The following is a 27,019-nucleotide window of genomic DNA, read 5'->3' on the forward strand; positions in this document are numbered from 1 at the left end:
TGTGTATGTTTTTATTTCATAATAATTATCTTGCTTAATTCGGCTCAACATAATTTTTTTTTGTTAAATCAATCCTTAGTTTAAGATTACTTAATGGAAAAAAAAATCCTTTTATGATTCAATGTTTTATTGACAATGGGATTCGAATGATAATAATAATTCCATCCTGGTTTGATGGAATTCAATGAAATTTGATACGTAGGATCGTTATGATTCTGCAATCATGTCCTTGCTTTTTAATACTATTATAGGAGATATAGTATTCGGTATATGTTGATCTTTTTTTTAATTATCAAATAAAATATATAATTTATTTAATAATGAAATAATTTATTACATTATCATTATTAAATTATTTAATCATGAAATTAAATAACGGTTAAATTGATAATTGTAATTTTAATTTAAAAATGTAAATACTAAGCTTAAGTTAAATATTAATAAAAAATCACATTCTGCACAAAATGCATTGAAAACAATACAAGTTTTAAACTCTCTCAATTTTAGTTTATAATTTAATCAGGGAGAATTAAAAACAGTTTCTACTATGATATGTAATCTGTAAAAATTCAGACTAAGTATCGTTAGTTATGAAACAAGAATATTGTAGCTTTTTTGCATATTTTATCACGTTACACGGAGAAAGGAAATGTCTACGTCTTTAACGTTATATACATATGTTCAGTGAAGTATCAATATTTAATTAGTAAAATTTAGTTTCTAATGTCTTACAATATGAGAGAAAACAAAGACACGTTTAATTTTACAATAACGAATATTCATCAATAGTGGATCTTTTAAAATAAAATAAAATAAAATGGCTGCATAAAATGTTGCGCGTGTGCGTGTGAGGTTGTGTTTGTATTCTAGTTTCGAGATTTTGGAAATATTCTTATTCGAAGCATAATCCTGAAAATATTTCTCATGCAAACCTGGAATGAAGAATTTCCTAATATTCTAAACACCTTGTTCTAAACGAGACAAGTCTAATTATAATTAGAAATCTAAAACAAATGGTATACAAAACTATGTTTAAAATAAACAGATGTGAGAGAATTTTCGATATTTTACTTTCAATTTGGAAATTGAGGTTTGAAACCCAAATCAACGATTCCTTTTTAACATGACTATCACTGCTTTGCATTAATATTTCCATGTATTCACGGCGATGCGATTATTAAGACAGCAATTTAATTGAAGAATTAATATGATTTTTTGCACTTAGTTTTCTAATTTTTTATTATTTTTATTATTATTATTTTTTAGGCTTCTGTGGTTCTCAAGTGTAAGGAATACTTAACAGTTCAGTAAGTGCTTCAACATGTAGATTAATACCAGTATAAAACAAATGCGAATTAAAATATTGTAACATCGCCTAGGGCGTTAGAATTTAGAAGAATTAAATCATTTCAAATTGTATATATATATAAAAATTATACGAATATCAATCCATTGATGTTATAACCAGGACCTTCCGAGTAGGAATTGCCTTGGATTGGCACTACGTAAAAGACATACGAATACATGGACTTTTCCTAGGAGTCCATACCGTCGCCTATGCCAGATTGTAGCCTCATCGGTTCATTTCAAACATCTTTTCATGCACCGACATAAAATTCATTTATGAATAATCTATTTTTCTGACATGCGATTGCTACTATGCATTAAATATAGGGTTCTGTCATTGGTTCTCCATTGATTGAAGCCGTAAGGCTTCAATCAATGGGGAACCAATTGGGGAAAAATGAATTAAATTTTGAACCGTCATTAGATAATTAATTAAATATTTATTTTAAATTCAGTAATTTATGTAGCGAGAGAGATGCTAGAGCTTTTTAACCATAAAAACCCGAATTTAATTTGCTCCAAGGCTGTCGAAGTGTCCAGAATTTCCGCTTGTAATTAAAAATAAATACGTTGCTTTATTCGAAATAACAGTGTGGCTTCCACCAGCTCATTTCACTCGGTTACAAACCAGTGACCGAGTGAGTAAAAAAATATGTGCTTTATCACCATAGACAGCAGATGTAAATCCCAATGTACTGTGGATGTTTGTTTGTCTAGGAATGACTTCACGTGGTAAATACCTTTCATTGCTCGGTGAACTATTTTGCTTGCTAAATGGCAGAAGTGAAAACTGTTTGGTGTCCAGAGTAAGGATCCTTATTCGTTTGCCTGTTAGCCTATTATCAGTGACAATACTCAAAATCACTTCTCAGTCTTCTCTGGATGCAATTACTATAAAGGAATAAATAAAAATACCACACATCGTTAACTATGCATCTAATTGATGTACACGACAACTTCTCAACTAATCTCCCGATGTCATTATTTCGCACTTAGTACAAAATTCTTCCGTTAGGTGTAAGTAGAGTAGAATCTTCTCTGTTATAATTATTTTCCTAGCCTCCATGGAGTCACATGACTCCTCGTGGGATATTTCTCTGTTCATTTGCCGTTTGTATCACTGAGAAGTAGTGCATTGTAAAGTATCACGTGATTTTTGTGACTTTCACTCCATCAAAAAAAAATATATCACTGAACAGGATAATTAGGAAAATCGCCACAGAAACCTTTGAGATCTCAAAACTTGTTTTCGGAAAAGAAACAACAAATGGGATTAGAACAGTCCATTCTGTCGGTGGTACTAGCGGTTGGTGCCTTCCATCGATGAGTAAACGGATGAAACACCTATCAGAGAATTTGTTGATGTAAACAGACTCATTATTATGCACTTTGGGAATCTCATTTGGGAGCATGCAGTGTGCTGCCTTCCTTAAGTAAAAGAAAAACACGTTATCCCAGTGAAATATAAAATACTTAATTAATTAAACTGGGTAACAAATATTTCGTCTTTGAGTATTACTAAACATAATTACAATTTCCCAAACTTTACAAATTGGGCAAAATATCCCCTTTCCTGCTATAGGTTCCTAGCAATTTATGGTCAGAACCTAGTCTGAGTCGAGAAATGATTGTTTGAATGCTGTAAGTAGCCAAGCGAGTATAAAATGTTGTTGTAATGGTGATGAATGTGGCGTTAATTCTGGAGCACACACATTTTGATCGCAGTTGCGGGAGATATTGATATGCCCAGGAAAATTGTTAGAGTACAAGCTGTTCAGGACTTCTGATGCTTAAGAGCACAGAGGATGCATGCAGTGAGCTATCCTTGATCTCGTGAAAGGTTATATCTATCTCGATCAAATATGCGCGAATTGGAGAATACGAAAGATGCAAGAATGCCAGCCTTATCTTGGGTTTTAGGACGGTCTTTGCATTTGGGCTCGAGTGCGGTTGGAACAGGAGGCCAGTCGACCTTTGAAATGATTTTTTTTCTTTTTTTTAAATTTAAGTTAATTTAATTTTTAAATAGGTTAATTTAAGTATTAATTTTATTATGTCTTGCATACATATAATAATTACATTATAAAATTATAAAAATTACATACATATAATAATAATAATAATATTTTTTAAAAATTCATTGATTTTTTGTTATTAGGATTATGATTATATATTATACATTTAAAAACATGTTATTCTAGTTTGTTTTTTTAGCAATGAATTTCATATAAATTTTCCTTTTTTTTTGTATAATGTATTAATAATAGTTACTGTAGATAGCAATTTATAGTTGCAGTTCAATAAGATTACATTTTTTAAACAGTATTTATATTATAACAATAAGTTATATATATATATATTACAATTTTTGCTTTATATATATTTAAGCGCTGTAACTACAACACTTCGATGTAATAAATGGATTTTTTTTCTTTCTGTTGATCTCAGTTGAGATGTAATGTTTCAGCTTGCATCCTCGAAGCTTTTTAGTAAGCTTATTTGTTCACCGGTTAGATATCTTTTATAATTTGATTGCTTTGTTGGAAGTAGGCTGATGTTTGAGAGGTCGAATGAATGGTCTGAAAGGTCTGATTAAAGTGAAATTGCCAATATATTCTGGTGTTATTGCATCTGTCTTGATGGTTGACATTCATTTTTTATTGTGGTCTTCTTTTTTAACTAATTAGGAGACTTTTTTTTTATTTTACTGTGGCAGCCTTTCTGTGTGTTCTGAGCTTTTAACTTGTATCGGCTTTGATGTTTGTGAAGAATATTTTGGCATTTCTGATCATCCACAAAAATTGATAATTGTTTTCTGTTTTTGCTTTTCTTGCTTGGTACAACAGCTTCTGGTGTAATGGTGTTAAATATTCGGATAAGAAGATTGGTGTATTATCTTGCAATGCGTTCAAGTCCTTGGCAACTGGATTTTTGTGCCTGCTGGCTTTTATGAGATTATCGCTTGTGGACTTGCGTGTAAGCAATGACTGGTGGAGGTTGTGGCAAGCCTTGTTTTTTGCTCTTCCTGCGAATCCGATTTACGGTCTGAATGTCGTTATGCTGTAGAGGGATGTCGATTGCATGGCCTAATTTTAAAGCTAAGTCTCTGAGGTTTTCTGTAGGTGCAGTTTCAGGAAGACCGTTTATAACAAGATCTTTATATTGTTGCTGATTTAAACGTTCGTATTGTAGTTTTAGGGAATTAAGTTCTTGATGGAGTTCGGATATCTCTTTCATCAAATTGTGTTGCCTGTCAGTTAGTGCGTTAATGCTGATTTTAATGTCTTTTACCGTTTGCAAGACTTCTTTCACTGCTAAATTATTATGTTTGACCAAATCCTTATATTCGCTAGATTTTTTGTTATTTGTTCGTTTTGTTTATCAAAGAGTTCTTGCACGAGATCTACTAAGCTGGCTTTTAGAGTCTCTAGACCGTTTTCTATTAGTATATTTAAGGAGTTGAAATTATAGGACTCACTTGTATTTTTTGTCTGTTCAGTTTGTCATCTGATTTTGCCTCCGGTATAAGTGGCTGTGCGGTAATCGGCTGCCTTGGGTGGGTTTCTTTGTTCTCCCTACAGAGTAGGCACTTCCATTCCTCGCATGTTGCATTGGTTTTACGTTGCCAGGTTGTTTCTGAAAGGCCGGCACAGGTAAAGTGTAGATTCATATGGCATTTCCTACAGGTTATATGATTTCCGTCATACGATAAATCTTCAGGCATTTGATGCACTTCATGACTCACCTTTCTTATTCTTCTTTTTTAATAATAATAATAATAATAATAATAATAATAATAATAGTAATACACAAATCCTAGTTTCATGGAATTTAATGAAGTTTAGTATTCAGGATCTCTGAATGTATTTTTTGTTTCTTTGTTTCAACTGAATTTGTTTCAACAATAATTCATAGTGTAATTTCCTTACATATTTATTTACAGGATGTTTCTCTAGAACAACGTTTCCCAAACTATATTCCACAGAAAGTGAATAAGTGTTCTGTGAAAAATGATCAAAATTAATATGAGCCTGGAATGGTTTTAAATGCTGTGACAAGTTCAAACATGTTTGAAAATCAGGCGCTCCTCACTTTGCATGTGGATTGTGCTATTAAGGACAGCTTGCACTAGCATTGACTCAGCCGCAAGCGGTTGTCGACACCTCCGAGTGCGAGTGAGGTACGGAGGTATCTATTCTAGGAAACGTGCAGTCACAAGGAAGGTCAATGCGGTGCGATGCTATGAGGCCCGGCACGCCTGTAGTGTGCGCTGTCGTATTTTTGTGATGAGATATAGCCTGCTGCAGCAATAGCGTGCGCTTAGATTTACACTGAATACGAGACCTATGATACTCTACTCTAACCAAGGTGTTCCGTTACAATTTCAGGATTTGTGAAGTATTCAGTCGTAGGTAAAGTTTGAGAAACCCTGCTCTAGAATATACATGCTAGATCGTAAGTTGACTTCATGTCCACTAAAGAAGTACAAGAACAAATGTAATGCAAAGAACTGAACTTAGTTTCTAATTCGTTCTGTTGCATAAAGTAGCATTTTAGATAGATAAAACTGGCTTCCTGTAAGGAAAGAAAATGTTTAGATTGTAAAAGAAGCTCTTTATTATACAGTTTAAAAAAATTTCATCTAATATGTATCATGCTACAGCTATCTCCAGTTGTTAGTTGCTTAAACATATATTCATTAAAATATATATATATCAATTTTGACTGGCTGGCTTCTGTCATTTAATATTTATCTAATATTATTAAGTGTCTTTAAAAATGAAAAGATCTGGCATGCCTTTTATTCCCAGCTGGAGGGCTGAAACTCTTTTAGCGTTGTTTACTTTTGCCACCACTGAAAGCTGAACCAAGTTAGCTATGATTTTAAAGGTATAGAATCCTAAATCTTGACAATGAAAAGAAAGAAAATCTATTCTAGATTTTTTAGAATCCTTTGTATATTCTAAACCAAGGCCAGTAGCTAATAAATAACTGTTCTAACTTATAATGAGCATTCTTCCGAAAAGCGCTATATGCACAGAGATAGAAACAGTTTTTAACATAATTTATAGGCAGTAATTCTAAACAAGCATAAAGTGGAATTTATTATGGTTCCAAGAGCTGCTAATTTTCCTTTGAATTAGAAAGAATTTCTAAAAATTTCCTTTTCGAATGGGAATGTTAGGGAATGTTAAATCATATATAAGTAGCTTATTGTCGAGTTTCTTCCTAAGCATTAAAATTGCATCAAAGAATTATTTTCCATGTTATAATAAATTTTCTATTTAACATTTTCCTTTTAATATTTCATGATTTTGCTTATATTTTAAACTTTTCTAGTTTTAATTGCTATTAGTTTAATGTAACTGTCCTATATTAAGTTAATTTTCTTTCAGGATTTCGACAAAATGGTTTTAGCTGATGATATAGTGTTGAAGTTTAAAGTGTCCTGGATAGAAGATGAAAGTGATCCTGATGAAACAAACAATCTATTATTATTCAAGGAATTCTTTGAAAACATTCCTGGATTGCAGCTTAAGGTATCGGTAACTAATGAACGAAGAAAACCCTTTACGGTCAATTATGAAGAAAATATAAAGGAAGCGGATGTTTCTCTAATTGTCGAAGAAAACAATACTGAAGAAACAGATCTATATCAGTACATTACAATAGTGTGGTGTAAGAGAAATGAGAACGATCCAAAATGTTTACAGTGGATTTGTCCATTTGAAAAATCACTGATCCCGGATAGCGAGAAAAATCAATTTCACAGAAATGTCAAATGCATGGAGTTTTCTTTCGGGACTTTATACGGATCAAACCAATTTGTAGAGCACCATCGATTTGTAAATACATTTATTTCCACTACAGATGCCGAGAATGAGAAAGATCTGGAAAATATTCGCGTGAGTTCAGGAGGTGCTGATGATTCAAGCGCAGATTCCATGATTACTACAGACACTGAAGAAACAAAAATTACTTCTCTTTCGGAAACTGATGGCGATAAAGAGATAACCCAAGTATCAACTTCATCTTCTGAAATTACTTTATCACAGCAGTCCAGTTTAGAAATTGTCAAAACCGAGAGTGTAGAAAACGCCTTTCAAGGATCTGCTAAAGAAAACATTACAGATTATCAAAATCTAAAAACAGCGTTATTATATGATGCCGATAAAGAGATAACTAAACTATCAAGTTCATCTTCTGAAGTAACTTTACCACAGCAGTCCAGTTTAGAAATGATTGAAACCGAGAGTGTAGAAAACTCCTCTCAAGGATTGGTTAACAACAACATTACAGATTGTCAAAATCTGCACACAGCGTTATTATGCGATTTTCTTCATGATGTGAGGCAAATGGTTGCTTACATCTATACTGAACATAAAGATCCTTGTCCTCACAAAAAATCAACTTTTCCATGTCATAGATTTAATGTTGAATATTCCTCCATTCGACGAATACTCATCAACAATGGAACAGAAGGCAAGTCTTCGGAGATGTATGTATGCCTTGATAGGCCTCCAATGCTATATCTAAGATTAGCCAAAGATAAATCATTAAAAACTTATCTAAGTACTTTAGAGCAACGTCCTTTAATTGGCGATTTTTTGAAAGAACTTATCAGAAGAAAATGTCGATGGGAAAGAACGAATGAACTGGGATGTAAATGCGTTTCGACATCTTGCTCTAATACCATTCTAGCACGGTGTACAACACTGAAGTTGGTCATTCCTAGCGTACGCACCTCGGATTATATCATCAATCGACTTCGGGAAAGGTGCATTGGTGGAACAACTTTTTATTATTCCCCAATGAAAACTGTCAAAGCTCCAGAAAATATTACAGATCTTTCAGATCCCTTTGAACTTGCAAAAGACAATACCGATAATAAACTATTTTCCTGTCATTATGCATGGACTGGTCTTTTGTGTCGCAGTTTTGAAATACAAAATCAAATTTATCTTAGCAATATGGAGTGGGAGGATGTAAAGAAGTTATTAAACGACTATGCAAAAACGGATGCAGATGCTCTCTACAAGGCATTGTCTGATGTGTTTGTAGCTTTGGACTGTGGAAATGTTATTTTATTTCAAAGGGCATTACCGAAGCTATTCAACAAAGACCAAAACAATCATCAGAATCACTCTGGGATGTGTTTTGTCCGAAGGTTAATTATAACTCCCACAAGACATCTATTTCTTCCTGAAGAACCCCATTTCGATAATCGAATCATAAGAAATTTCGGATCTGAATATATTTTGAGCATAGCATTTCGTGACGATAATCTGGAAATGTTGAATCGTGGAGCCCATTTTCATAAAAATCTAGAAGAATTCTTAATAGATGTAGTTGGCAATTTTTTGAAGAATGGAGTACGTATCGGTAATCGGCATTACGAGTTTCTAGGCGCTTCCAATAGCGGACTAAGAGATCATGGCATGTGGATGTATGCTCGTGATCTCAATCACCATGACGCACGCTTCATTAGGAACTGGATGGGAGACTTTAGTAATATTAAAAACATTGCTAAATACATGGCTCGCATTGGTCAGTGTTTCTCCACTTCAGATGAAGCCGTTCAAGTATCACTACCTGAGAATAATGTCACAGAGGTTTCAGACATAGAGGAGAGAATCTCACTAACAAAAACTTATACATTTTCCGATGGGGTAGGGAAAATGTCTGAAGAAATGGCACACGCGGTAAGTTATTGCCTTTTGTTGTGTTTCTTCGATGAGTTAAAATTAAACCGTAAATTTGCCCGACCATATATGATTACTATACTAAATTGATTTAATAATTAATAATTTAATAATTTTTCACTCATATTTGCTGATAAATGAGTATCATTAAAGATGTTTTGGATAGGATTTTTTTTTTTTGTAGAGGAAGTTGGTAATCGAAGAATAACCATGTAGAATACTTGGCGACATCTGACGCCACCTACTGGAAAAGAAGACAGAAATTCGATAGTCGTCTTCTTCTTCTTCTTTTTTTTTTTTTTTTTTTTTCGATAAACAGTTTTAGTTCAATAAACTGATCTAAAGCTGTCTGATTATTCATGAAGCTGTATGTGCACTCATCAAGTTCTCTAGCAAACTTGGTAAGGATCTCATGGAAGCAGTGAAATGTTACAAAGAGTTGTCTGAGTGAAGTCAAATAGTTGTTTCTTTGACGAGATGAGGGAGGCTGGTGCATCAGTAATTTATTCTACGACGATACCATGAATCAGACTGCAAACAGACCCATTCTCCAAACTTCTTTCGCGACACATTCCACTGGAAACAGTCTGGTCTCAGAACAAATGGTCTTGCGGTAGTTGTTTTCTGCACGATGCCTCGTGCCACCTGAGTTTTAGGAATTTTAAGCTGAGCACTGTATCCAGTGTCTGTCCCTTAAGCCATATTCACCAGATTTTATCCCTCAAATTTTACCCTTTTGTCTTTCACCAATGAATAACACCCCCCCCCCTTCAAGAGAAAGTAGTTTCAAGACATAAATTAAGGGGATAAAAATCCCTTATTGTTTTTCAGCCAGTCAATGTTTTTTCAGCCAGTCAGCTTTTATCCCCTTAATTTATCAACTTCGCCAGAAAAAAAGTAGCCGTTTGGCTTTTCATCTTAGTTTCAAGACATGTAAATATACAACTATATAACGTCGCCATCTATAGGACTGCTATAAATACGTTGAATAATGGAAAGATTACTGGAGTTGTTGCCCAATTTTGGAAAATCTTGCATTGAAGGAGATTACTCAAAGTAACACCTGTACGTAAGCTTTGTGCATTTATTTCCTTACGAAAATTTTGTCTTTCTATTTACATAGAGATTTAAACTTTTTTTGTAACTACTTGTTACAAAACTATATCCTTCTTATATCTTCGATTAGTAATCCATTTGAAAGGATAGAATATGAGACTACCGCATGAAGAAAGCTGTTTTAATTAATTTTAAAATAATGATCTTTCCACGCCACCCACCCACACTCGCACAACACCAATTGCTGCTAATCGAAACATAAAATATTTCCTTAGTTGCTTCGGCAGTTTCTAAACAACAATTCCATGATTAAATAATAACTGCTAATCAGAGAAGAAAATAATTCATGATTTATAACTATATCAAAGTTTGCACTGTGATACTGAAATTCTGCTGCGAAGAATAAACTGTTTGTTGCAATAGCGCAGACTTCAGTGCCAACTCAAACTATGATTATGAGTCGAAGAGAAAATGATATAAGGGCTAGGGCGTACCCCTTAAGCGACGCGCAGCCACATCGCCCTACAGCTGTGAGAAGCGGACGAGGGCTACCGCATCAAGGGCGGGTGCGGTTAAAGAAGCGAGCCCAGCAGGTGGAGAGGATGTTGCGAGTGGGAACACTGAATGTTGGAAGCATGACTGGAAGGGGAAGAGAGGTGGCAGACATGATGAGGAAGAGGAAGTTGGACATTTTATGTGTGCAGGAGACAAGGTGGAAAGGGGGAAAGGCAAAGGAACTGGGAGATGGATTTAAATTGTTCTACTCTGGAGCGAATAACGAGGGAAGAAATGGTGTAGGAATTGTGGTGTGTGGCAGAATGAAGGGTGAAGTACTGGAAGTGGGTAGAAGGAACGACAGGATCATGCGAATGAAATTGGGTCTTGGAGAAGAGCGGGTGGTCGTATTATGTGCATATGCCCCGCAAGTTGGTTGTACAGCAGAGGAAAAAGATGAGTTCTGGAACGTGTTAGATGAAGAAATGAGGGAATTGGAAGAAAATGAGATGGTGATTGTCGGAGGAGACTTGAACGGGCACATAGGAAGACAGAATAGAGACTGTGAAAGGGTGCATGGTGGCCATGGAGTGGGAATGATGAACCAGGAAGGAGAGAGGGTTGTGGACTTTGCAGTAGCGTTTGATCTGGCAATTGTGAACTCGTTTTTCTTCAAGAGGGAAGAACATTTGATAACATTTAGAAGTGGTAACAACAGCTCACAAATTGACTACATTTTGACTAGAAGAAAACATCTTAAGGTTGTGACAAATTGTAAGGTAATTCCAACAGATCAAGTAGCACAACAACACCGACTGCTGTGCGCAGACTTTAAATTAAGATCGAAGATAAGAACTTCTGGTTGCCATGGGATGAAGACAATTAAGTGGTTTCGCTTAAAAGAAGAGAGTGTGAGGAATCGTTTTAGGGAGAGAGTGTTAGAGAGGATTTCGGATGGACTGGAAAGTGTACAACATTGGTGGAAACATAATTCAAAAGTAATCCTGAGCTGTGCAATCGAGGTGCTTGGTGAGACATCTGGAAAGATTAGAGAGCAGAAGGAGGGTTGGTGGTGGAATAATGATGTACAAGTGGCAGTGACAGCTAAGAGGAAGGCAAAGCAGAAGTGGGATGAGTCAAGAGTGGAAGAGGACAGAGAGGTGTACAAAGAGAGAAAGCAAGAAGCCAAGAGAGTTGTGGCACAGGCGAAGGCCATGGCATATCAAGATCTGTATGATCAATTAGAAACAAAGGAAGGTCAGAGAAAAATTTACCAACTAGCGAAATGTAGAAATAAAGCAGCTAAGGACATCTTACATGTGAGGCAGATCAGAGATGCTGAAGGAAGAGTATTATGGAGGGATGTGGACATAAGAAACAGATGGAAAATATACTTTGAGGGACTTCTGAATGAGGAAAATGTAAGGACTCACAGAGGAGATGGGCAGCCTTCTGAGGGGATGGTGCAGAACATCAGTAGAATGGAAGTGACGGAGGCCATGAAGAGGATGAGGAATGGAAAAGCGGTGGGCCCCGACAGAATTCCAGTGGAGGCATGGAAGGCACTGGGGGAAGAGGGAATTGACCTGCTGTGGGACCTGTTCATGAAAGTTTGCCAACAGGAAAATATACCCGAGGAATGGAGGGAGAGTACTCTTGTTCCCATCTACAAGGGTAAAGGGGATGCACAAGACTGTAAAAATTACAGAGGAATAAAGTTGATGTCCCACACAATGAAGATCCTAGAAAGGGTTCTTGATGGTAGATTGAGGGAGGAGGTGGAGATTGCAAAGGAACAATTTGGCTTCATGCCTGGTAGATCAACAACAGATGCTATCTTTGGGTTACGACAGATGATGGAAAAATATCGAGAGAAACAAAGGGAGCTACATCTGGTATTTATTGATCTGGAGAAAGCATACGATAGAGTGCCAAGGCAAGAAGTCTGGAGGTGTCTGAGGGAGAAGAAGGTGCCAGAGAAATATGTCAGGTTGGTGCGGGAAATGTACAGAAATGTGAAGACAAGTGTTCGGACCTGTTTGGGACAGACAGAAAGTTTTCAAGTAACAGTTGGCTTGCATCAAGGGTCAGCATTAAGTCCGTTTCTGTTTAATATTGTGATGGAGGTGGTAACAGAGGAGGTGAGAGAAGATGCACCTTGGACAATGTTGTATGCAGATGACATCTTGCTGTGTGTAGATTCAAGAGAAGAAGCGGAAACTAAACTGGAAAGATGGAGAAAAGTACTGGAAGAGAGAGGTATGAGACTGAGCAGAAGTAAGACAGAGTATATGTGTTGCGCAGTGGGCGGTGGCCAGGAGTCAGACCTGGAGCTGGAAGGAAATGTCATCAGGAAGGTGAGAGACTTTAGATACTTAGGTTCGACAGTGGAAGAAGATGGAGGAGGTGAGAAGGAAGTGGGATGCAGGATACAAGCAGGTTGGAGGAACTGGAGGGAGATGGCTGGAGTGTTATGTGATAAGAGGGTGCCGATCAATCTGAAAGGCAAAATTTATAGGACAGTAGTGAGGCCAGCTATGACATATGCTATAGAAACTGTGGCCCTGAGGAAAAATAACATTAGCAGGATGGAGGTAGCAGAGATGAGAATGCTTAGGTGGATGTGCGGTGTGACCAGAAAGGATCATCTGAGAAATGACTATGTCAGGGGAACAGTGAAAGTTACGAACTTAGGAGCGAAAATACAGGATGCAAGGTTGAGATGGTTTGGTCATGTGATGAGGAGATAGGACGAATATGTGGGAAGAAGGGTCATGCAGATGGATGTGCAAGGAAGGCGGAAGCGTGGGCGGCCAAAGAAGAGATGGAGGGAGCTGGTAGAAGAGGACTTGAAGATGAAGAACTTGGATGTGGTGACAGCCCAGGACAGGAAGGTGTGGAGGAGACTCATAAGAAACAGTGACCCCACTTAAGTGGGAGAAGCTGCAGAAGAAGAAGAAGAAGAAGTTGCAATAGCGCAGATTTCACAAGGACAGAGATGAAAAAGCTTTAAGTGATAATTCGAAGGTGAACATGAGGACAGATTGACGTGATGTCACATCAATCTCTCTCCTCATGATTACTTTCGATTGACTGAAAGAGAATTTTACTTTTAAATTAATTAATTCATTAAAATATTAATGGGTTATCACATAAGAAAAAGAAAATATAACAGTCCATTAAAGAACAAGATTTTCTTCAAAAAATATTAGAGATTCTAAATCAACATTTATTTATAAAAACATTTTTAATTTTCTTCTATTTTTAATTAATTTTATTCATGGATTTATATTTACTCATTAGATTAAAATATATAAATTCGAGAAAATAAAGAAACACCTCTCATATATTTTTCTGGTTTGTGAAAACTTTTTAAGTGAGTGTCCTTTGAAAAAAAAAAAAGATGCTATTTTAAAAATAATTTCAAACAAAATTTGATTTTTAGGCATGTGTTATCAACTCAGTACACAATTAATTACAATGGCGCTTACATTAATCAAATATGAAGAAATGCAATCAAGCTTTATAAAAGATTACTTTTCAAATTTTAGATCTGGGTAGCAATGAAAAAACGTCGTCCAGTAATGCTGGATGAAGGAAAGGAAGTATACCGTCCTACTGCTTATCAAATACGGTATGGAGGATGCAAAGGAATGCTAGCAATGTATCCAGATGAGACACATAAACTAACTTTCCGTCCAAGCATGAAAAAATTTACTCCAAAAAGTACTCCGGAACTGGAAATTGTGAAGATTAGCGCACCAAGTGAGTACTCTGCTTTACGTTATTTTTTTACATGAAATATCTGAGAACTTTCCTTAACCCATTATTTTTTTGCGATTTCTTTCTATTTTCGAATTTCATGAAATATCTTTCTGTACTGTTGTATTCAGCTGTCCTTTATCCATGATTAAACTAATGAAAAAAATTAGGCAAGCTAAATATCCCCCCCCCCCACACACACACAAAAAGTAAAATTTTATAAGGTAAAATTTTATCTTATTATGAATTCGAATGAAATCAATATGATCAATGAAGAATTGGAATTCAGTTTTGATTTATATTTTAGACGTGCAGTAGAAAACTTGTTTTGGTTGCTTAAAGAACAAAGATTCTTTTGATTTGTAAATCTAATTCAGATCAAAAGTCTTTCATATGAAAATTAAGTTCCGAATTTAACTCCATGTTTGGACAAGCAGAAACGTATTCCTAATCTGGTGAACCAGTTTAACACACACGCACACACACACAAAGAGTTATTATTTTTATTTATTTATTATTATTATTTTTTATCAGCGCGTATTAGTATAAAAATTCCAGTCCGTTGGCCAATCTCGCTCGAGTGTTCTTATTTATGTAACAGGACTAAATTGCTTTTACTACTATTGACAAATTACGAGATAAGGCTGATTGATAGGTCGCGATTCTAAACCCCATATCTGGATACACTATCCTTAGTACATTGCATTTGTTGTTTTCAGGAAACGAAGTTCGAATGTCCACAAGAAAGCGAGTATCTTCGCTTCCTTGACGAAGCCCATTAAGCTGAAGTCATAGAAAACCTTCTTCGAACGGAGTTCAATTAGGTAGTACCAAACGAATATGCAAAGTTTTTCTCTCAAAATTTAAATTTCTTTCAAGAAAAACAGACAAGCCGATCTGAGTACAACTCCCCTCCCCCCCCCCACTCGAATGCAAACTTAAATAATGAATTGGTTTTCGTATGGATCTAGCTGCTTCGGCATTCTTTTAAACAATTAAAACACATCCCCGTTTATACATCAAGATAAAAAAAAAAAAAGAACTGTTTTTGGTATGGTCATCTTAGAGCAGAAACCTTATGATGAACAAACATGAATATCTTTCGATTCATGTTTTCTGGCTATATTCCTTCATTTGAAAAAACTATAATCTCATAATAGCTCAATAATAATACTATTGTATTTTTTTAATGTTTTTTTTTTTTCACGCCTAAAGACAGAAATCAAAGGACTCAGAGGGCGCTCTGTTAGTATCGTTTGGAAATACATGACGAATACTTTCCAAGTTATTTTATAAGCTGAAATGCAGATAAATATTATAAATATATTACTTTTATATTCATCATTTTAATTCTGCTGTAATATTTTTCTTGGATTTATGTAATACAGAATTATTTTGTCACAATAAAAAGCATCAGTGTAGTCTATTGTATTGAGTGATGTAACAAAATAACGAATTTTCCCCTCTTTCTTACAGGAGCCCTGTTCCTGAACAGACCTCTAATCTGTATCTTAGAGCAAATGGGCGTCCCACCGCAGGTGTTTATTTCGCTTCAAGAAAAAACACTAACGGAACTGACCGACTCTCTAATATTCGAACGTAACGCTGTTAAGTTGTTAACTCGTTGGATTTCTCTGGGTATTCCATTTCGACAACTGCATGCAGCAGGAATGATTCTGACAGAAGAACCGTTTTTCAGATCTCTTCTGCTGTCTGTATACAGGAACTTAGGAGGTTAGTTTTAATTATTTAGTTTTAATTAGTTTTTAATTGCATTTTTTTTTTTTTTGTAAAAATGTACTTAATAAAATCAGGTATTTTTGACTTTCTAAAGCATAAAAACTCTCGCACCTATTTATATATAAAATGCTAATTAATGCATTTCTGAAAACATACGCTCTCAGAAAAGCTGTTTCATGTTTTATATATATATATCATTATAAAAATTTCATAATTTGTGTTTCTATTTTTTAATGAAAATGCCCCTCCATGACCCAGATAATAAAAATGTAAATGTGTAAACAAATTATGTCAAGTTCACGATAAATAATCAGTAAAAACAGGAACTATGAGTCACGTTTTTTGCAACTACATTTCCGTCTGCTTTGATAATATTTAACAAACACATTGCTAATACTGTAAACCAATATTAAAATTGCGCCATCTATAAACAAAAAGTAAAACTATGTCTATAAAGGATTATCAGTGCTAAAATTTTCATTTCTTTACTTACATAATGATAGAATCCGTTTAGGTTCTTTAGCTTGCAGAGACAGTTTCTTTTCATACTCAGACTTAGTTTTCTCTACGACTCTTGTTACTCTTCTGGCCTGCCCCTTATGATTTTTATAACTGACATCATCCTTATGCAGATGGCATTTCTTCCACGTCATCTTTTTCTTAAGAATCTCTTCTTTGATAAGACTGCACATCCATATCACTCCCACCCCATTTATTCTTCAAACCCCGGGACACATTCCGATATCGCATCATTTAAATATTTCTAAATACTTTCCATGTCAAGTGATACCATGGGACCGATCTAGTATTGACCTCAGTTGGTCATAACTTCCTGCTTTGTAACACAGCATGTAACTTTCCTGATTGGAACATCCATATAATTGCTATTTTCCAGGTCAGTACAGGACTGACTCAAACTGAAAATCAGAACAGTCATATCTATTGCAGAAATCTCCTCTAGTCCTAAGATCAGGTCTAACACACTTTGAGCTTGAGTTCCTTCTGTTACTTTAAGCTTGAGGAAGTTGTCTCGCTAAATTTGCTTCATTGTTTTCATGAGATTTCACCGCTGTGCAATTAATTTTTGGATAATTAAAGTCACCCATGATGATTATTCGTTAACACCATTAAATTGATTTTGCGATGAATTTCATCGTCGCAAGCAACTGATCCAGCAAAGTCTATAACAACACTTCACTACATATTTGCTCTTGTTTGAATTCACTTCATACAAATAGTTTAAAACTTACTGCTATGTGGGAGATTGTTACTAATGTTGCAATCATTGCTTCACACACACACACACACACACACACACACACACACACACACACACACACACACACACACACACACACACACACACACACACACACACACACACACACACACACACACACACACACACACACACACACACACACACACACACACACACAGTAACCTCTCCTACCTTGTCTCTTTCGTTAAAATACCGTAGTTTACCCTTTGTTTCTGACCCCCATGGAACCTGGAATTTGTGTGCGGACATAATAAGTTTACTCCAAGTTTTTTTTTTTTTTTTTTTTTTGTATATTCGCGTCTATAGATTGCATGATCCAATTGGATAACTTGCAGACTTCTATTCGTATCTACTGCCTTACTTATTAAGATGAAATGGACTCATCAGAAAAAAATATATAAAAAATATGTCACAACAAGTGGTGTCAAACTCCATGAATCAAGAGAAAAATGGAATCTTTGTAGGTAATTCGTATTTATATGAACATTCAGTTATTTCCTTATTTCATTATGTTCACTTATAACTCAGTTAAAGCTTACGAAAAACATTGTTCTTCTTAGGCTTCAGTTCCACTACTAGATTAAAAAAGTGCTTTTATTAAACTTGTTGATATTATTATTATTATTATTATTATTATTATTATTATTATTATTATTATTATTATTATTATTTTATTCATATAATTGATACACAGTCAAAACAAGATATATAAATAAAAATTTGACTGGTACAGAACAATTCAGATTCTACCCAAGATTCTAAAAATAGGCCGTCAGGTAGCGTCGTAAAATATGGACTCTTCCAAGTAATGCTGTTTTTTGTAGGTCATATAGGGTCACTTCATTGATTTTTAATTGCTGTAAATAGATGGATAGCTTCTTTGAAGTTGCACCAAGTGCACCGATAACTATTGGAATGACTTTGGTGTGTTTAAGCCACAGTCGACCAACTTCGATTGCCAGATCTCGATAATTAGTAATCTTTTTCAGTTCTTTGTTGTTAATGTTGTTATCACTGGGTACTGCGATATCAATAATCCAAACTTGTCGATGTTCAATAATTGTGATGTCAGGTCTATTGTGTTCCAAATGCAGATCAGTTTGTATTCTAAAGTCCCAGAGAATTTTTGCTGTTTCGTTTTCCAATACTGTCTCAATTTATGCTGCCACCAGTTATCTGAAGTAGGAAAGCCATATTTTTTGCATACATGCCAATGGACTATTTTGGCCACTTAATCATGGCGGTATTTATAATCAGTTTGAGCTATCTTGCTTTAGGCACTGATTAGATGTTCTACAGTCTCATCTTTCTGATCGCATAATCTGCATTTGCTGTTAGTATCGATGTTCAGAATTTTTGCTTTGATTGCATTATTATTATTATTATTATTATTATTATTATTATTATTATTAGTTTGTAATGCCTGTTCTTGGGCTGCTAGAATAAATCCTTCTGTTTCTTTTTTAATGTATCCGTGTTGTAGCCATTGCCATGTCTTGTTCACGTCAATTTTGTCCTCAGTATCTCGAAGAAATTGGCCATGCAAGGGTTTATTTTTCCAGCTCACATATCGGTTATTTTGTTGTTCCTTTTTGTAATCGGATTTGTTTCCTGTTGCTTTTAGAAGGCCCTCTTGTGTAATTGCTTGAAGCATTGGCTCAGAGTTATTGTCGATGTAATTTCTTCTTCTTCTTCCACAGCCTATCTCACTTGCAGCAGACCCCGTCCACCTATTCTCCTCGGCAAGTACAACCGGTCAACATCACTTCGTGGATGTAAATGCATGATGCATAGTCATTAGTTTTCTAGTTTTGCGGTCCAGTTTCTCCAGGTCTTCTTTTGTCCAATCTATTATGCCAGCTGTGTATCGGATCACTGGTATATCCCAAGAATTCATTGCTTTAATTGTGTTTAATCCATTTAGTTTTGTTTTCAGAATATTTCTAACTCTTTTAATGTATTCTGATGCTGCCTGTTGTTTAACTTTCGAGTGAAGAATATCATTGGCTGCTAATATTCCTAGGTATTTATAGTGTTCGTCAGCTGAAATTTCTTTTATGTATATCTCTTGACCAAAATTAAAACTGCTTGTGTCATTAATTTTTCCTCGTTTAATAGATAAAATTGCGCATTTATCTAAACCAAATTCCACTTTGATGTCCTGACTGAAATACGAACTGTGTTCAATAAAGAATATATTTGCTGGCCGATTTTCCATATAACTTCAAGTCATCCATATACAACAGATGGGAAATTTTAATATTACGTACATTTAGGAATTTCATATCCAAGTTTTGTTTTCTTCAGAATCATAGACAAAGCTATCAAAGAAATGTTGAAGAGCAATGGTGACAAGGAATCACCTTGGAAAATTCCACGTTTAATGCTGATATCTCCAAATCGTTCATTAATCACTATTAATGTTGTTTTCCATGATTTCATAGCAGCAGCCAGAAACGAATATATGTGTTCGCTAATTCCAAATATTTTTAGTGATTTTAGGATCCAGAAGTGTGGGAGAGAATCGAATGCTTTCTTGTAGTCTATCCATGCCATGTTTAAGTTAGTTTTTCTTCTTTCTGAGTTTCTGAGAATCATTTTATTAATGAGGATCTGGTCTTTTTGTTCCTCTAGATTTTCGAAAATTGCCTTCTTGTTCAATCGGATAAATCTGATTATCTGATAAGTAGTGGTATATGGAATTTGCTATGATTGCAGTGAACTGCTTAAGCATAGTTGGTAGGCATGTTATTGGACGATAGTTACTTGGGTCTGCATCCGTATCCTTATCTTTCATGAAGAGAAAAGTGTGCCCAGATATCATCCAGTTTTCCACCGAGCCTGACTGCAACAAATAATTACATTTTTCTGCCATTTAATCATGTAAACTGGTTAGATGTTTTAACCAAAATCCATGTAGTTTGTCTTTGCCAGGTGCACTCAATTTTTTTTTAATTTTCTAGCTTGAGCACTGACCATTTCTTTAGTGCTAATGGCATTTTGCATTTGTTTTTGTTTCATTTCTGATTCTATTTCCTTAATCCATGAAGCATCTTTATTGTGTTCAATAGGAATATCCCAGATTGACTTCCAAAACTTGAGTGTTTCTTCTTTTCCTGGTGAATGATGGTCTGCATTTGTATTTCTCTGGAGAGACTGAAAGAACTGACGTTGGTTCTGTCGAAATTGCATATTTTGTACATATTGATTTGTTCTTGTTTCATATCGTTTAATTTTCTGTGCAGTAGCTGTAATTCTTTGTTTTAGCTCTCGGTAACTTCAGCAATTGTTTTGTTGGCCAAATTATATGTGTTAATCAGTTTGTTTTTGATGTTATTATTTTTCAGCTTTCCTTCTTTAAAACTCTTTAAGATGCTTAGATCAGCTCGAAGTTTTTTGACCTTTCGTTTTAACCTTCTGACCTTCTAACAGGATTTTCCTTGGTGAAGACTGTTTCAACCTCGGCTTTTGCTCTTTCGGTTTGCAACCAAGTTTCATTGAAATGATATAGGCTGTGCTGTATAGGAGCTGATTTGTTTCCTTTATACTGTTGGTTGTGATGGTTTTAATTACAGCATTTGCGTCTAAGAGGGGCTGTTTTAGCTTGATCAGGGGTCAGCAACCGGCGGCCCAAACATGCATTTTTGGTGGCCCATAAAGGATTGACCATACTTACATGGCATGTGGCCCGTAAAATTTTATCATCAAGAAAAGACGTTATGGACATTCAAGAGGATGTTATCTACTACTCAACTGTTGAATGTTTAACTATATGTGCTGTGCTAAATAGATGTTTTTTAATTTAGTGAAGAAATAAATATTTTCATGACGGAACATGAAAATACTGTCCCACAACTATCGGATAAAAAATGGATGATGTCTCTTGCATTTATGGTAGACATTACAACTACCATAATGAACTTAATTTGACTCTGCAGAGAAAAGGGTAATTACTAACAGAAATGTTTTCTGACATAAAATCTTTTGAAGGCAAACTATGTCTGTTGAAGAAACATATGATGGAAGAAAATCTACATCATTATATATGTTGCAAATCTGCATCTACAATTGGATGGCAAACACAAAGGGGAATTTTTGTTGGCATTATTGAATATTTACAAACAGAATTTTCAATAAGATTTGTGGATCTTCATAAAAATAGCATCGAAATGTGATTATTTTTGCACCCTTTTAATGTCGACATTGATGACTTACCAAACCGACTATAGACGAAAGTTTTGGAATTACAACACAATGAAACATTAAAGAAAGCATTTTCGTTAGAAAATATCCAAAATTTTTATCGATGTGACAATTTTATTTTTCTCGACTGACATTAAACTCGAAATCGAAGCATGAACATTTACATGCTTCGATTCGAATTTTCACCTTAGGTTATCAAGTGGATCTAGATAATTTGGCTAATGGAAAACAATCAAAAAATCACATTAAGCAGAGAGTTTATACATCACATTATACATATTGTGATGTATAAACTATATTACTTTGTTTTTAAATGATAATAATTTTTCATTGAGTTTCATTTTCATGGTTTCATATCTCGTACTTGAAATAATTCTGTGTTTTAAGATTGATATAATAAAAATTATTAACTTAAGTTTTTTTTTTCACTCACTATTTTCTATTAATTAAACGCTTGTGGCCCGATTCTTAAAATCAAAAGTTGAATGTGGCCCACGAGTCTCAAAAGGTTGCCGACCCCTGGCTTAGATTATTGTAAAGCTTTTAATGGTGGTAGTCTTATACGGCCATTTATGGAGTTCATATGTTCCAATATCCCTGACTTCATTTTACACTGCCCTTCCGTCAAAACATTCTGAGGTATGTCGTCAGCTTGATGTTTACTGAGTTGAATTCCAAAGTTTGATATAGCTACCTCCTGATGGTTTGCTGTTACTGGAGTTGTTGGTTTATTATGCAACTCTTGCAGCTCAAGTTCAGTAAATATTTTGTTACGGAAAATCAAATTCAATTTATCCATAAGGCTTTGTTCTGTTATTACAGATTCTGGGAATTTTTGTTTCCAAATTAAATGCGTAGTACGCTTTCTGAAACCTTGTTTTTCTGGTGTTGATCTATAAAAACATTTCATAATTTCTCTGTTTTCTTCTACAGTTTCTACATTTTTTATGTTTGGTTTCCTCCAGTCGCTTTTCAGCTTCCTGTCCTGATTGTCCAGCAAAGAGAGCTGGGTCCTGTAGCCCACTTTTCGCCTGATGCCCAGGATCCCCAACATCTGACGCAGTCCTTGATGACCAGGGCGTCGACTGATCCGGTATGGATCTCTTCTTCCTTTTCACCATTAAGATGGGGGATGGAACATTGTTAGTCTGGCTCCTCAGTTGAGACTTGTCTGACAAGGGTGGCCCTGCTGGCAGCTATGCAACCGCCAGAATAGCTCTAAACATCACTGAAGCACACAAGCCCCACCGCCAACACAAGCCCATGTTCCTTCGGGGGGAGATTATTATTATTATTATTATTATTATTATTAGAGACCTATAGAGAGTCAGGGCCTCATCGAGAATGGCTACATACTACAGCTACGAGCTGTCATACTTGTTCTTGAATTCATTCACATTGCTTGCACAGGTAGTATGAAATGGCAATCCATTCCAATCACACACCACTCTATGAGAAAAATCTAGATCTCATCTTCGTCTTGGCGGCATTCATTCTCAGCTTCCAAGGATGCCCTCTCGTCCTTTTCTCACCCCTCTATAAAATGAAAAATTCCATCAACTGAAATCCTGTATGACCTTTCAGAAGTTTGTAAGGTTCAATCATATCACCCCCTCTTTTGCTTGTTTGCTAGTATCCGCAGTGCACAAGTTATCAATCTGTCTACATAATCAGAATTCCACAATCCTGATATCATTTTAAATACTCTCCTTTGGACTCGATCCACTGTATGAAAATCACAATGGAAACCAGGAGACCAGACCTGAACACACTAGTCCAAGTGAGGTCTTATCAAGGCCTTGTAAAGAGGCAAAATGACATCCTTATCTTTACATGTCAATTTATTTCAGCATTGAAATAATCTTTTGAGTTGTATTTGCAATCTTTGCTACATATTCCCTGAATTTCAACTTGCTATCTACTAACACACCAAGATCCCTAGCTAATCTGACCGAAGTGTATGACTTGACATTTACTGACAGTGAAATGACATCCATTTTCCCATACCCACAACTTCAGTCTATTCAAATAATTCTGCAAGTACTGCATATCGGCCACATTCCTGATTACCCTATCTATCTTTGCATCATCATCAAGTTATATGTTGCCTGTCAATTCTTCTCAATGTCATTAATGTACAGATTGAATAATACTGGACCAAGGACTGATCTTTGTGGTATACCAGTGGTTACTTTATTGCAGACTCACATTGCCCCTATACGACTTTTTGATATATGTCAGTCATCCATCCTATATTCTGTCAAAAGCCTTAGTAAAATCCAAAAGTATCATAGTGTGTCCATTCTATAATAATGTTACAAAGGTAACATTATTATATTATAGAATGTGAGCAAGTTTCTAAAACATGACCTTCCCTTAGTAAACTCATGTTGTTCGTTGAAAAGCAGAGGTATTCTTTCATATACATTCTTTCTTTCACTTGCAGCATAACGACAGAATTCTTTGAGGTTATCTTTAGCTTACAGATCCTCATAATTTTCATAATGGACATCATCATTATGCACTTTCTTTAATCATTATGCATTCCGTTCACATTATCCTCTTCCTACGAATCCTATGTTTGATAAGATTACACACATTCATTTGATTCCTACTCTAGTTAGGGACACACACTAATATTGCATCATTTAAGATTTTTTTTTTAAATGCTTCTCCTGTACTGCTGTCAAATAATGCTAATATTACTTTTGCTATCGTATGAATATACTTATTTTCATTTAGGATCTCTAAGATCGAAAACAAACATCCCGATATCCCCTGACTATGGAAGGAACATGCTCGGCTTGGTGGATGAAACAAACACCCTTGAATATGGCCAAGTATTTGTCCAGTATTCCGAAGAAATTGGTCAAGTAGAATCTCCAGTTCATCTATTAGAAGGTAGTTATTTTATAGTTTGGCAGAACATTATTTTTTTTATTTTTTTGCAGCTTTTCTATTTCCTTATTGCCAAACTTATTTCGAGAAAATAAGTTTGACTGCAGAGAAATAGGAAAATGCACGAAATATTCACATTGATAGCCAATTATTCAAGTTTCATTAATGGTGAAAATAAAATCAATTGGAAACATATCTGTAATATAAATTAAACAGTGATGAATTAGTAATATGACTAATAAATAAATTAGTAATACATATATATGCACTGAAAAGTTCTACTTAAAATATTCACTCATAATCAAAATAAAATACACATAAATCTTTCCTCTAACGCCTTCTATTCCTAATGAAGTATGCGGAACTCCACGACCCCTAAATAACTTTTTGAAAATCAATGAGCAGCCTCACCAGGGCCGCGCCAACCCGAGGGTGCAAAGGGTGCACCGCACCCGGGCAGCAACATTCATAGGGCGGCAAGAAACAAATATCAAATATTTATTTTATGTGGCTGCAATGCAGCGTAATCATTAATAGTAATAATATTCATTTCTTGGTATATCCTACATCGTAAAATTTAAGTAATATAATATTAATAACTATATTAACAGAATTTATTTAACAATACTTCTGACTGTTGCAACTGGCGAAAGATCCTTTTCAAAGCTGAAAATTATAAAAAAATCATCTCCGCAGTACAATGACACAGGATAGACTGAATAATTTAAGTCTCATTAGCATAGAACGAGGAGGTGAGTCAGCCTCACCTCCTCGTTCAACCATCATTAACAGCAAGCTCGATGCTGTCAGTGAATCCAGGCTTTCAGGGAAGAGATTATCAGCACTATCATTTTTCCTCATGATTTTGCGCAAGATAATTAAGAGCTTATTCTGCCTGCCTGTTGATTTCCAGAATTGCAGACGACCTTAAGATTCGTAGTGATAGTGATTAAATATTCTCTTGAAGAAACGTATGTATATGCATACGTTAGGCATGTGTTGTGGAACACTTAGCGTTCTCTATATGCATTTTGATTGACCATTACTAAGGAGCATTTAGACAGATTACTCTTGGGATTTGTACTCAGATGTATAGGATTTAAAAATATCACAGATAACCAGATTTTTCTATCAATCGTCTCATAACAGCAAAAAATAAATAAATAAAATAATAAATAAATATTTTTTTTTTCTCGCAAATAGTTAGCGCACTATAGGTCATTTATTTTCCTATAGAAGTTTCCACAATCTATTATAATAATAATAATATAAAAAAACTATTATTCGGAAAAATATACATATAATTCGTTCATGTTTAGTAAATGCCGTCAGACGAATGTTTTTTTTCAATCACGTTAGAATAATGAAAATAAATTAGCAGACCATATATACAAATATGCCACACGTGGCATATACAGAAATATCTTAACAACATTGCTCTTTGTGCATTGCTATTCATTGCCCGTAAAAGATACTTGTACTAAAAACAATTGTTTTTATAGGTCCTGTGCTAGTAACAAGAAATCCCATCATTCATCCTGGAGATGTGCGAAGACTTGAAGCTGTTGATGTCCCAGGACTTCGTCATATTAAGGACTGCATAGTGTTTCCGGCCAAAGGCAGCCGACCTCACCCAGATGAGATGGGTGGTAAGTGTTGTAATTTTATTTTTAAATAATTTTCTTTATACATAGTGATAGTGAACATTTTTTCTGGCTAATGTTCAAAAGCACAGAAATAAAGGAACTTCCCCTTTATATATATAGCGCCTTTTATTTCCCAAAGGAAGTCGATGGAACTCTTTCAGCCATAATTAACATTTAGCAACGTGTATGCAGCATGTCTGTACCTATAGCTATCAATGATTTTTGAAGATTTCAGTGAGAGAAATGTGACAACTGTCGCTATCTTTTTCCTAAATCTAATCTCATTCACAGTATTGTTTTCTGAAATAGAGTACGACAGATTTTGTGTGTGTGTGTGTGTGTGTGTGTGTGTGTGTGTGTGTGTGTGTGTGTGTGTGTGTGTGTGTGTGTGTGTGTGTGTGTGTGTGTGTGTGTGTGTGTGTGTGTGTGTGTGTGTGTGTGTGTGTGTGTGTGTGTGTGTGTGGCTAGAATAAAAACTCGAGCATCTATCCGCCTGAACCGATAATCGATTAACTCAAAATTGACTGAAAGAAGGCCTTAAAAGAAGGTCCTTTACTCAGGGGCGCGCCAGTAGTGTCCGGCGCCTGTGTGCAAAACTTTAGTTGGCGCCCCTATACCCCTTCCCCCAATAAAAAATCACTTTATAAAAATGTACCACTGAGTAAAAATGAAATACGAAATATATTAATTATAAGTTTACTGAACAAAAAGCAGAAATTGCAAAAAAAAAATGTATAAAAAACAATAAAATACAAGAAGGGTACAAAACAAAAAAACATAATTTGGAAAAAAAAGTAAATAAATAATAAAATAAATAAATAATAGTAACTTACAAGTATATAAAATATGAACATATTAAACATTATTAGGTAAAGAAATAGTTAAAT

The 27,019-nt window shown here is 35.0% G+C and overlaps 1 protein-coding gene across 1 annotated transcript in view; it reads left to right on the forward strand.

The window, feature by feature from the left end:
* Positions 1-1,274: 1,274 nt before the first annotated feature.
* Positions 1,275-27,019, forward strand: part of LOC150096659 (uncharacterized) — a 36,766-nt gene continuing 11,021 nt past the window's right edge. The window contains exons 1-6 of the mRNA XM_090407907.1: positions 1,275-1,307; positions 6,744-9,050; positions 14,153-14,366; positions 15,840-16,097; positions 24,331-24,489; positions 25,989-26,135. Of these exons, the coding sequence (XP_090264033.1) occupies positions 6,756-9,050; positions 14,153-14,366; positions 15,840-16,097; positions 24,331-24,489; positions 25,989-26,135 (3,073 nt within the window). The 5' untranslated portion in view covers positions 1,275-1,307; positions 6,744-6,755. The remainder of the gene's footprint in view (positions 1,308-6,743; positions 9,051-14,152; positions 14,367-15,839; positions 16,098-24,330; positions 24,490-25,988; positions 26,136-27,019) is intronic.

This window comes from Typopeltis vanoorti, chromosome 18 (assembly GCF_054136105.1).
Source record: "Typopeltis vanoorti isolate ZY-2024b chromosome 18, IOZ_Tvanoo_1.0, whole genome shotgun sequence".
NCBI classification, from domain to species: Eukaryota; Metazoa; Arthropoda; class Arachnida; order Uropygi; family Thelyphonidae; genus Typopeltis; species Typopeltis vanoorti.